The sequence below is a fragment of the Drosophila suzukii genome, unplaced genomic scaffold (genome assembly GCF_043229965.1).
Source record: "Drosophila suzukii unplaced genomic scaffold, CBGP_Dsuzu_IsoJpt1.0 scf_7, whole genome shotgun sequence".
In the NCBI taxonomy this organism is placed as follows: domain Eukaryota; kingdom Metazoa; phylum Arthropoda; class Insecta; order Diptera; family Drosophilidae; genus Drosophila; species Drosophila suzukii.
The window spans coordinates 2,076,467-2,089,940 of NW_027255939.1; the positions used below are offsets into that span (position 1 = coordinate 2,076,467).

General features: G+C 40.3%; 1 protein-coding gene across 1 annotated transcript; it reads right to left on the reverse strand.

The window, feature by feature from the left end:
- Positions 1-11,842: 11,842 nt before the first annotated feature.
- Positions 11,843-12,691, reverse strand: LOC139355064 (uncharacterized). The gene has a single exon (XM_070999371.1). The coding sequence runs from the start codon at positions 12,689-12,691 to the stop codon at positions 11,843-11,845; it is 849 nt and encodes a 282-aa protein (XP_070855472.1).
- Positions 12,692-13,474: the final 783 nt, after the last annotated feature.

Here is a 13,474-nt window from a genome sequence, read left to right on the forward strand (position 1 = left end):
GTCCACTTCTAGTCGGTCTTCACTTTCTCAGCAAGGATTGTGCTCAGCAGAAAGGACCTTCCGGAATATCACCCACTGTGGCTACGATGAATTCGACCTTCTCAGCCTGTCCACGGTCCAAACAGCTGGTTTCCGATGTCGGTTTCTATTGGCACCTTCCCTGGTAAGTGTTTACCTTTTACGTTATGTTTGAATAGTTTACTTTTATTGATTCCATTTCATTACTTTTCTTATGTTTTCTTTGAGCGTCATTTGTCATGTCCTTCTTTTTGCGCAGTGTATTTGGCGGCTAGTCGTCGAATGTCCCAGGGAGGGGAACAACGAAAACAAGGAAGAACGCTATAGTCGAGTACCTCGACTATCAGATACCCGTTACTCAAAGGGAAATGGAGATATGCAAGCAGCAAAGAAAAAAAAATTATAATGCGCCACCTACCGGCGGTAGACAGATTTAAGCGTTATGGGCGTTAGAGTGGGCGTGGCAAATTTATTTTTGGATCAATCGATAGGTATTGACGACACCAATACATTTCAGTTAAAATTTTTTATCTAGCATGCAAATTGTGGGCGTCACAGGTTTTCGCGGTTTGTGGGCGTTTAAGTGGGCGTGGCAAACTTTTTTTTAGGTCAATCGATAGGTATTGATGAGAACAATACATTTCAGTTAAAATTTTCTATCTAGCATCAAAACTGTAGGAGTTACAGTTTTGGGCGGTTTGTGGGCGTTAGAGTGGGCGTGGCAGTCTACTGAAACAAACTTGCGCTGCGTAAGAAGCTCAGGAATCTGTACGCCAAATCTCAATAGCCTAGCTCTCATAGTTTCCGAGATCTCAGCGTTCATCCGGACAGACAGACGGACAGACGGACAGACGGACATGGCTAGATCGACTCGGCTAGTGATCCTGATCAAGAATATATATACTTTATGGGGTCGGAAACGCTTCCTTCTGCCTGTTACATACTTTCCGACGAATCTAGTATACCCTTTTACTCTACGAGTAACGGGTATAAATATGTAAGCTTTAAAATATTTTTGTAATTCCCATTTGTTTTCCCCGTAGCTCTTAATGTGTCATACCTCTTAGTTTGAATGTGTAAAAATACAATTAAAATTTCACTAAACAGCCTTTTTAAATTCGTAATTTGTGTGTTCTTTTGTAGCTTAGCACATAACAGTTATAACGTCAGCCTCCAAAATAGTTTTAGTTTTCCCGCTTTCGCAATTCTTTATCAAAGTGGACATAGCTTCTTTTGTGCTGAATTTGTCAGCATGTTTAGCATTTAATCCTTCGTCAATATACGATGCTTATAGCAATTTACGCAAGTGATTTAATCATCATATGGCCCTATAGTCATGTTGAACGATCGCGTCGCGACACGGGTAATTACGGGTAGTACGGTGTCGAACGGTGGGTTAACGAATGTTCGGGTTACCGGTGGTAAACAGTGTTGTTGAACGCTTCTTGCTGGCACGGGGACACTAGGTATGACTGTTTTCTCCATCGTTCCAAAAAATGTTGTGATGGGAATTGGTTAACCATATTTCGAAATTTTGTATTAAGCAAAGTAAAATCATATGGTGGTTCTCTTAAAACACTTTTATTCAAGTCTTGATCTTTTTCGGACACAATTCCCATTTCCTTTAGAATTAAATTATTATTATAATCAAAGAAACTTTGAATTTCAATCGGAACAGTATCTTTCAACATTTTTAGTCCGTTTTATGGGACAATAAGACAATAAAATTTGGTATTATCATGTTCTCTTTAGTTCTGTTGAAATTCTCACATTAATAGGACAAGTTTTCATTGATTCGCTTTGATATGAAAGATATAATAAGGGCCTTCAATTTAAGTTCATTTGGGGTCAAAAATGGTTGTGATTCACGATTATAGTAACTAGATTGAAATCTTGTATACATTTCATGTAGGTGAGCATAATGATTCTTACTAAGATCGGATATGACTCAGAATTCAAGTGAACTTTCAAGTTTGATTTGTTATAATTTCTCTATTTAGTGTAAATCCAATTATTGCAAATCTTGGTTTTTTGCGGTTAGCCGACAATTTCACATTGGCACGGGGACACAATTGGCACGGGGACACTAGGTATGACAGGACGATCGCGTCGCGACACGGGTAACTTTAGTTAGTACGGTGCCGGACCAAAGGCGATACATGAACTGTGCTAGGATGGGTTTGACGAGAGTTAACCGATGATGGAAGTAATGTGTCAAGTGGGGTTTAGGTTTGTAACTAACTTTATTAATGTTTATTAATAATTATAATTTATTATGTTAATCAGGGCTTGAACACTAATCTGACCCGGAAATTGGGTCTTTAAATTACCCGCTGTGTAGTGCATCTGTGTTGGGGCTGCACCTGTACTTGGGTTGACATTGGTTGTAGCTTCTGGATCATTGACCGGTCGTCCAGGCTGCAATGTCAGCAGTATGGCGCTTGTTGGGCTGTTACGCTGAGTCTTGACCGACCGTCCCAAACTTGCAGCGTCGGCACTATATTGTGCTGCTACTGTGCGCCTGGTCGCTGTTCTGTATAAGTTGCATTGATCGTATGTTTTGCTCGCTGATAACTTACAACTCCGTCGTGGTGGGCGTCGTGTGCGTTTGAACCGTGCTGTACCGAGCCGAGTAACCTTATTTAGGAACATTCTCCCCCATTTTTATGTACGTCGTCAAAAACCTTATAGTCTTGATCCGTACTCCGTGAGGTCCTATTATAGACGACGTGCGTTATCCTCAAAATCGGCCTGTGGCGGTCCACCCGGGTTCCTTCGTCCTTCTTCCTCAAGATCGTTTTGCTGTTGTTCGGTTAGCAGTGCTTTCTGCTACCTTGAGTGGTCCTCCAATGCCAATTGCTGATCCCTCGGAGATGTATTACGATTCGAATAGTGACTCGGGCCACGAGTAATAACCACGTCCTCTTTTTTATTTTTATTTTATGTATATATACTTTATAAACAAATATATTCTTAAATAGCAAAAATTTTTTTTATGGATTATTCTGTGTTTGTGAGCGTTTTCAGCCGACTCATTGGTATTGGAGAAGCGATGCTCTGTTCCGTGACGTTCTCTTGGTAAAACCCTCTTGTACTTAAATTGTCTGACGAGTACAAAAATTGCTGCTAACAACAGTAATATTTCGAGACCTGTTGCAATGGAGATTATTTTAACGTAATTCCCCTGAATTTTTGATGTCGTCTCTAGGTTCCCTCTTTCTTGCTGCTCTTGTAGTTGATGGATTTCTCCCTGCAGGTGATTTAGTTTGTCCGCTGTCTTGTTGTGCATGGTCGTGTCTTGACGACTCACCTGCCTTGGTCTCTCGATCGAATGTGTAGCAATTGTCGCCGGTTTTTTCTCTATCGTTGACCTTATAGCTGGGTGTCCCTGTAACGTAGTTATTGGACTCCTCGCAATGCAGTCCGCATTAATTGTCAGGACTCCTCTATTTTGGAGTTGTATATTTCCTCGTTCGTCACCACAAACATAGGATTCGTTGAAGCAAAATTCCAAGAATTTGGAGCATTAAGGGGGCTTCATATGCTTGACGTATTAATCCTATCGGGTCTACAGATGGTTTTTTGTTCAGCTTGATTGGCTGATAACCTGCCTTGTTAGTCAGGTTACAATATTGATAACGGCTGTGTGTGTCCTCTTAATGTGACCTTCTATTAGTGTTAGCTCTGACGACACTTGTGCCATGTTTCCAGTCCATATGGTATTTTCGAGGTCTGTGACGTGTGCTTCCATGTGCCTTAACCTGCATTCCATTTCGTCATTACTGGTTCTCATCAGGTTATCGTGCTATCTAAAATCGAAGTTTGATTTTTGAGCAGATGGGTATTGTATAATTCTTTCGCTTGAATCCTGCGGATGACGTTTTCCATGTTTTCTGCATATTGGGAATCTGGTACTCCAACTAGCTCGCTGGCGAGATTTCCTACCAGATCCAGGGCTCCTCTCCGTCGTCGATGATGATCGAACAGTTGTTGACCATCATATAGCTCGCTGGCCTCTTGTTCGATCACATGTATTATTGTTGGGCAAGATCCGCTTAGGAGGCACCATGTTGATAATTCTTCAATATTCTTCTTAAATGCAGTGATTTCCTGCGCCAATAATCGTAGATAAAAATATTATATAGTTGTCCATTCTGCTAACGTCAGAGCTCTTCAATTTCTTAATTCTCTATATGTTCCCGTGCTATTTGGCAATTGCACCACCCTTACTAGAGGTTCCGCCATGATCGGGAAGGCTTGGGTGGTGTTGGCAACGTCCAGCAACACTATGAGTTGGTACATAATCTTAGAGACCTTCTGACATTTTTCATATCTCCGGGTATCCCTTGAGTGTCTAGTGGTAAGATCGCAAAACGATAAATTGCTCTCGTCAACCAAAGGAGGCATATTGTCCTCTTTGATCACCACAAGGTCTCCTACAGCAACTCTCTTCTGCTTCCTTGTCCATATTGATCGGTTTTGTAATTCTCGTAGGTACTCGTGGCTCCATCTTTTAAAAAAATTCCGTCTGACCTTGTCTAGATGTGATTAGGGGTCCTTCAATCAAGAAGTGTCCAGGAAGAAATTGGAGTAAGAGGCAGTTGTGTGAAAATACGGGTACTGGGACAATTAGCATATTAAATAATAATTTGTTTTCCGCTTGTGATTGTCCTTAGATACTTTCGAGTTTGTTGAAAACTGTTTTCTCCATCGTTCCAAAAAATGTTGTGATGGGAATTGGTTAACCATATTTCGAAATTTTGTATTAAGCAAAGTGAAATCATATGGTGGTTCTCTTAAAACACTTTTATTCAAGTCTTGATCTTTTTCGGACACAATTCCCATTTCCTTTAGAATTAAATTATTATTATAATCAAAGAAACTTTGAATTTCAATCGGGACAGTATCTTTCAACATTTTTAGTCCGTTTTATGGGACAATAAGACAATAAAATTTGGTATTATCATGTTCTCTTTAGTTCTGTTGAAATTCTCACATTAATAGGACAAGTTTTCATTGATTCGTTTTGATATGAAAGATATAATAAGGGCCTTCAATTTAAGTTCATTTGGGGTCAAAAATGGTTGTGATTCACGATTATAGTAACTAGATTGAAATCTTGTATACATTTCATGTAGGTGAGCATAATGATTCTTACTAAGATCGGATATGACTCAGAATTCAAGTGAACTTTCAAGTTTGATTTGTTATAATTTCTCTATTTAGTGTAAATCCAATTATTGCAAATCTTGGTTTTTTGCGGTTAGCCGACAATTTCACATTGGCACGGGGACACAATTGGCACGGGGACACTAGGTATGACAGGACGATCGCGTCGCGACACGGGTAACTTTAGTTAGTACGGTGCCGGACCAAAGGCGATACATGAACTGTGCTAGGATGGGTTTGACGAGAGTTAACCGATGATGGAAGTAATGTGTCAAGTGGGGTTTAGGTTTGTAACTAACTTTATTAATGTTTATTAATAATTATAATTTATTATGTTAATCAGGGCTTGAACACTAATCTGACCCGGAAATTGGGTCTTTAAATTACCCGCTGTGTAGTGCATCTGTGTTGGGGCTGCACCTGTACTTGGGTTGACATTGGTTGTAGCTTCTGGATCATTGACCGGTCGTCCAGGCTGCAATGTCAGCAGTATGGCGCTTGTTGGGCTGTTACGCTGAGTCTTGACCGACCGTCCCAAACTTGCAGCGTCGGCACTATATTGTGCTGCTACTGTGCGCCTGGTCGCTGTTCTGTATAAGTTGCATTGATCGTATGTTTTGCTCGCTGATAACTTACAACTCCGTCGTGGTGGGCGTCGTGTGCGTTTGAACCGTGCTGTACCGAGCCGAGTAACCTTATTTAGGAACATTCTCCCCCATTTTTATGTACGTCGTCAAAAACCTTATAGTCTTGATCCGTACTCCGTGAGGTCCTATTATAGACGACGTGCGTTATCCTCAAAATCGGCCTGTGGCGGTCCACCCGGGTTCCTTCGTCCTTCTTCCTCAAGATCGTTTTGCTGTTGTTCGGTTAGCAGTGCTTTCTGCTACCTTGAGTGGTCCTCCAATGCCAATTGCTGATCCCTCGGAGATGTATTACGATTCGAATAGTGACTCGGGCCACGAGTAATAACCACGTCCTCTTTTTTATTTTTATTTTATGTATATATACTTTATAAACAAATATATTCTTAAATAGCAAAAAATTTTTTTATGGATTATTCTGTGTTTGTGAGCGTTTTCAGCCGACTCATTGGTATTGGAGAAGCGATGCTCTGTTCCGTGACGTTCTCTTGGTAAAACCCTCTTGTACTTAAATTGTCTGACGAGTACAAAAATTGCTGCTAACAACAGTAATATTTCGAGACCTGTTGCAATGGAGATTATTTTAACGTAATTCCCCTGAATTTTTGATGTCGTCTCTAGGTTCCCTCTTTCTTGCTGCTCTTGTAGTTGATGGATTTCTCCCTGCAGGTGATTTAGTTTGTCCGCTGTCTTGTTGTGCATGGTCGTGTCTTGACGACTCACCTGCCTTGGTCTCTCGATCGAATGTGTAGCAATTGTCGCCGGTTTTTGACCTCTATCGTTGACCTTATAGCTGGGTGTCCCTGTAACGTAGTTATTGGACTCCTCGCAATGCAGTCCGCATTAATTGTCAGGACTCCTCTATTTTGGAGTTGTATATTTCCTCGTTCGTCACCACAAACATAGGATTCGTTGAAGCAAAATTCCAAGAATTTGGAGCATTAAGGGGGCTTCATATGCTTGACGTATTAATCCTATCGGGTCTACAGATGGTTTTTTGTTCAGCTTGATTGGCTGATAACCTGCCTTGTTAGTCAGGTTACAATATTGATAACGGCTGTGTGTGTCCTCTTAATGTGACCTTCTATTAGTGTTAGCTCTGACGACACTTGTGCCATGTTTCCAGTCCATATGGTATTTTCGAGGTCTGTGACGTGTGCTTCCATGTGCCTTAACCTGCATTCCATTTCATCATTACTGGTTCTCATCAGGTTATCGTGCTATCTAAAATCGAAGTTTGATTTTTGAGCAGATGGGTATTGTATAATTCTTTCGCTTGAATCCTGCGGATGACGTTTTCCATGTTTTCTGCATATTGGGAATCTGGTACTCCAACTAGCTCGCTGGCGAGATTTCCTACCAGATCCAGGGCTCCTCTCCGTCGTCGATGATGATCGAACAGTTGTTGACCATCATATAGCTCGCTGGCCTCTTGTTCGATCACATGTATTATTGTTGGGCAAGATCCGCTTAGGAGGCACCATGTTGATAATTCTTCAATATTCTTCTTAAATGCAGTGATTTCCTGCGCCAATAATCGTAGATAAAAATATTATATAGTTGTCCATTCTGCTAACGTCAGAGCTCTTCAATTTCTTAATTCTCTATATGTTCCCGTGCTATTTGGCAATTGCACCACCCTTACTAGAGGTTCCGCCATGATCGGGAAGGCTTGGGTGGTGTTGGCAACGTCCAGCAACACTATGAGTTGGTACATAATCTTAGAGACCTTCTGACATTTTTCATATCTCCGGGTATCCCTTGAGTGTCTAGTGGTAAGATCGCAAAACGATAAATTGCTCTCGTCAACCAAAGGAGGCATATTGTCCTCTTTGATCACCACAAGGTCTCCTACAGCAACTCTCTTCTGCTTCCTTGTCCATATTGATCGGTTTTGTAATTCTCGTAGGTACTCGTGGCTCCATCTTTTAAAAAAATTCCGTCTGACCTTGTCTAGATGTGATTAGGGGTCCTTCAATCAAGAAGTGTCCAGGAAGAAATTGGAGTAAGAGGCAGTTGTGTGAAAATACGGGTACTGGGACAATTAGCATATTAAATAATAATTTGTTTTCCGCTTGTGATTGTCCTTAGATACTTTCGAGTTTGTTGAAAACTGTTTTCTCCATCGTTCCAAAAAATGTTGTGATGGGAATTGGTTAACCATATTTCGAAATTTTGTATTAAGCAAAGTGAAATCATATGGTGGTTCTCTTAAAACACTTTTATTCAAGTCTTGATCTTTTTCGGACACAATTCCCATTTCCTTTAGAATTAAATTATTATTATAATCAAAGAAACTTTGAATTTCAATCGGGACAGTATCTTTCAACATTTTTAGTCCGTTTTATGGGACAATAAGACAATCAAATTTGGTATTATCATGTTCTCTTTAGTTCTGTTGAAATTCTCACATTAATAGGACAAGTTTTCATTGATTCGTTTTGATATGAAAGATATAATAAGGGCCTTCAATTTAAGTTCATTTGGGGTCAAAAATGGTTGTGATTCACGATTATAGTAACTAGATTGAAATCTTGTATACATTTCATGTAGGTGAGCATAATGATTCTTACTAAGATCGGCATTCAGATTATAATATGGATATGACTCAGAATTCAAGTGAACTTTCAAGTTTGATTTGTTATAATTTCTCTATTTAGTGTAAATCCAATTATTGCAAATCTTGGTTTTTTGCGGTTAGCCGACAATTTCACATTCCAGCTGTATTGACTGCCATACCCCAATTTGGGGCTAACATATGAATCCCCACTCCGGAATGCGATTGGTAGGCTTACACCACTTTTAATAATATCGTACGTCTTTATTTTTGCTAAATCGATCGGAGTTACATGTGGAATTTTCCAGGTTATATTCGTCATTTCCAGTTTAAAAGTTTGTTCATTTTTGGTTTGCTCAAACACATCGCCAAGATTCTTAGTTAGTTCGTGCTTACATTTTAACAGAACTTTCCTCAACAAACCCCAACAATTTTTTTAATGGTACAGAAACGTTTATGTGGGCGTAATAGTAGATTATTAGTTAAAAATAGATTTTGGCTTTGAAGATTTTTAGGGTAGTATGTCGGTATGACCGACATCTTTTTTTGATGGTTACTATCAGTTTAGCCTTGGTTTTGGATAGTTACTACCTGTATAGTACCTGTAAAGTACTTGTTTTTGGATGGTTACTAGCTCTATAGTATCTTTAAAGTACTTCGATGGTAACTAACTGTCAGCAAGTGTTATGAGTTGTAATATTCTCTTATTAAGAATGATCAAAGCACTCAAGTTAATGTTTCTCAGGTGTGCTAGCCGTTCCGTCCCAGAATCATTAACTATAACTGAGAAGATTCTTTTTTTGTCCGCAAATAATCCATAAACACGCCAGGCCTACCCCAATTACAAACCTCGCTTACGAAAAACCAAATTTCCGTGAAATATCATTACCTGACCGTCATAAAAGTCACATGCCCAAGATCCATGGCTCGGGACGACTGATAAGATCATACATCTCAAGACAATTGATAAGGGATGAAGTTACGACCGTGCAACAACTCTCAAGTAGCCGACGTACCTCATTGCACAAAATTATTCTCTTCTTTTGAACCTGTAGTTTTATTTACAGTCAGAAATATATGTTGTAGGATCATTTAATATTTTTTTATTTATTTTATTATTGTTTTCAAATTCCATTAAATGCATTATTAAATATATATTATATATATTTGAATATGATTAAAAAAGCATTCATTTGTTCATCTCACACTAACATTATAACATATTTCGAAGGCATCATTGCCTAACATAGGTTCGTCTCTTAATTTAATTTCTAATTCAAGTTTATAATAGAGGTGTTGGGACCTGGAAATATCTGTTTCTGGTTTCCAACTATTTTTCTTCTTCCAGTTTTCTAGTTCTATTCTATTTGTATGAGTTCAGCATCATTGTCGAAGATTTTGAATAAGTTTGAATAAGTCTTTAATTACAATACTCTGCTGGTTTTCGTGCCTTATGATGAGGGCTGAGCTGCTTGGACCTTGATTACTAGCTGTTATTAGATGGTTACTATCTGTTAAGTAGATGTCTACTAGTTGTTTACTAGATATCATTAGCTGGTTACTATATAAGTTAACACCCAAAATGATATAAAGACCCAGACCGAAGTAGAAGTAAGCATCGATTGCACAACCAATGCCCCCAATAAAGTTCACAAGAGCTAAGCCCCGTGCGCTGAGCTTGCACCTTTTGATTAGCCATCGTGGGAATGCAGATTAGTCAAAGTTGACAGAAGTAGAAGTAAGCATTGATTGCACAACCAATGCCCCCAATAAAGTACACACAAGCCAAGCCACTTGCGCTAAGCTTGCACCTTTTGATTAGCGATCGTGGGAATGCTGAGTAGCCAATTTCCAAAGTTGATTGAACTCAGCCAAGTGCATACAACAATAACAATAATTTAAATGCATTGGCCAGCGACAGCGATGAACAGCAGCAGCCAATGACAATAAAGAACGTTGGCAGAAACAGCAGCAGCGCCAGAGACGGTGGCAGAGATGGATCGACGAGTATTTATAATGAATAATTTTGTAGCTTAAGTAAAATCAGTTCTTAATCCAACTCAATAAAGAGAAGTTTGATATTTTTTTATATCGAAACAATAATCAAGCTCTTATCTGGCGCCCGAACAGGGACCTGATTAAAAGCCGCGAAGAATAACAAGTACCGCGTTTCGTGCAGTTCGAAAAAATTCGACGTTTCGTTAAAACCTCCGCCTAATCCGTGAGAAGTGAGAAGGAAAACCCGAGACCCGGAAATCCAAAAGTACCGTCAAAAAAACGCCACAATATCGTCACTCCTAAGAATAGGACTTGTATCCAGCGGACAAATCAGGCCAAAAAAATTAATCGCCGTGATCCCTCTAGTATCCTTTCGGAGGGAACGTGTACAAATTGCAGAGGAGGCCCCCTAGTAAGTCCGCACTCAATTGAGATCGCTGCAGCGTGGAATAAAAAGGAATCTGTCGAGCCTGGTAACACGAGAGCACGCCGAGAAATGCTATTAATGTAAGAATAGTTTTAAAGAAACCATAGAAAAGACCAGATCTTTATAAAAAAAAAATTACAAAAATAGAAAGTATAAAACACATGCTATAGTTTTAAGAAAAAACCACACACGACAAAAAATTCACTGCATAAGCAAACCCCGCACTATAATTATTTCAGGCCAGAAAATTCCGAATTCTGAATAATTAAAATTAAAAATTTAATTTAACTTCATTGCTCATATACCCCAAATGGCCGAACAAGATTTAGCAGGCAGACTCGCGAATCTTGCCACACCTTCGTCAGTTAGCAACGTACAAACGAACACGCGAATCATGACCGAGAGGGACATCGAGGAAAAAATTACAACAGTACTAGAAGCAAACCTTAGTGGCTTAGTAAAAGAAATACTTAATCCAAACAAAGATTTTCCTAAGTATACACACCAAACAATTAAAAGAGAATTAGCGCACAAACTTAGTGACTTAGATAAATTACCAGACATAGAGCTGACACTTAGAGATTTTTCAGGAAACAACAGTGAATATTCGTCATGGAAGAAAAGTGTCGGAAGAGTGTTAAAGATTTACGAACTTAGAATTGGTTTCCCAAAATATTATGAAATTCTTTTAGCTCTCCGAAACAAAATTACCGGACAAGCGGACGCAGTGTTAAAATCGTATAATACCCCCTTAGATTGGACAGCTATTTCAAAATGCTTAACAGCGCATTTTGCTGACAAACGTGACCTAAAAACTTTGTAATATCAGCTCTATGGTCTTAATCAAGGTAGCGATAGTATAGTTGATTATTATCAGGAATTGTGCCAACAATTGTCACTAGATTAGGTTAGGTTAGGTTAGAGCGGCTGCCAAATCATTGACACACTTAGTCCTTAAAAGGTCCATTGTGGTACCGCGTGGATCTGTATCCCCTTTCTTAAAAATCTGCTGCCTTTATTGCAGCTGGCTTAGCATAATTCCCATCCGGTTGCTTTAATGAACTTTATTATTCGTTTTAGGCTTATATTCGCCAGTTCAGATAGACTGCTCATGAAGGGATTCCCTAAGTGGTACAGTGTAGAACTGCTCAGGGCCGGGCAGGAACAGAACAGGTGTTCCACCGTTTCCTCCTCCTCCTCGTCCCTGCAGCTTCTGCAGAAATCGTTTCGGGGCGCGCCCAATCTGCTTGCGTGTGTGCCAACCAACCAGTTTGATACGGTGTGGGAGTTTGTATTTGTCGAGATAATCGACCTGATAGCCGCCTGACTATCACTATAGATGTTAATCAGTTTATTCTGACAGTTTGCATCTTTCAGAAGCATCAAAGCTTCAATTATGGCAAATACTTCCGCCTGGAAGACGCTACAGTGATCCGGAAGTCTGAAGGATTTCCTGATATTAAGTTGTTCGGAGTATATACCTCCTCCGACTTGATTATTTAATTTTGAGCCGTCAGTGTAGAAATTGACTGCCTCTGTAGGGCCCGGCTGGCCTTGTTCCCAGTCTTCTCTGGTTGGGAGCAATGCTTCAAAGGGGGTGTGGATGTATTCAATAGGTTTGCATAGATCTGTACTGGGTGGGATCATTGTGTCTTGCTGGAGTATCCTGGCATGACCGTATATTTGGGGTTTCCACTGCCCTAAGTCCCTCATCCGAACCGCAGCTATCTTAGCTCGTTCCATGCCGGCTAAGTCCAGACTTGGAAGGTTCAGAATAGCATTTAGCGCCTCGTTGGGGGTGGTGCGAAGGGCTCCGCTTATGCATAAGGATACCATTCGTTGTACCTTGTTTAGGTTTGTTGTGGTTGTCTGCTTCATTAGCGCGGGTCACCATATTGACACTCCGTAGAGCAGAATAGGCTTAACTATCGCTGTGTGTATCCAGTTGACGATTTTTGGGGATGGCCGATGGCCTTTTGCAGGAGTAGAGGGCAATTGTTGCCTTCCTCGTTCTCTCTTGGTTCTTTAGTCTCCACCTCAGACGCTTATCTAATACTAACCCCAAATACCTGGCGTAGTCACTGAAGGAGAGAGAGCAGTTATTTAATATTGGTGGGTTTAGTTGAGGAATCTTGTATCTGTTTGTAAACAGCACCAGTTCCGTTTTCGAGGGGTTTACCCCTAGACCTCTTTCTGTTGTCCAGTCAGAGAGTATTTTAAGTTTGGCGGTCATTAGATCGCATAGTGTCTGAGGAAATTTTCCTGAGAAAATAATGGCTACATCGTCCGCATATGCCACAACCTTGCATCCACCCCCTTCCATGTAGCACAACAGCTTATTTACTGCGATGTTCCATAGCAGGGGGAGAGTACACCACCCTGAGGGGTTCCCCTGTTCACGAACCTTGTTTGTGTTGAGATTCCTATGGTGGAGGTTACCATTCTGCTCATCAGCAATTTATGGATTAACTCCACGATTTGGATCTCAACACCCAGGTCGGTGAGGGATTCGGTTATGGCTGTAGGGAGAACATTGTTGTAAGCGCCCTCTATTTCCAGAAATGCAGCAAGTGCGTATTCCTTGTGATTGAGTGACTTTTCGATTTGGCTGACTACCGCGTGTAGAGCTGATTCGGTGGGCTTGCCTTTTGAATATGCATG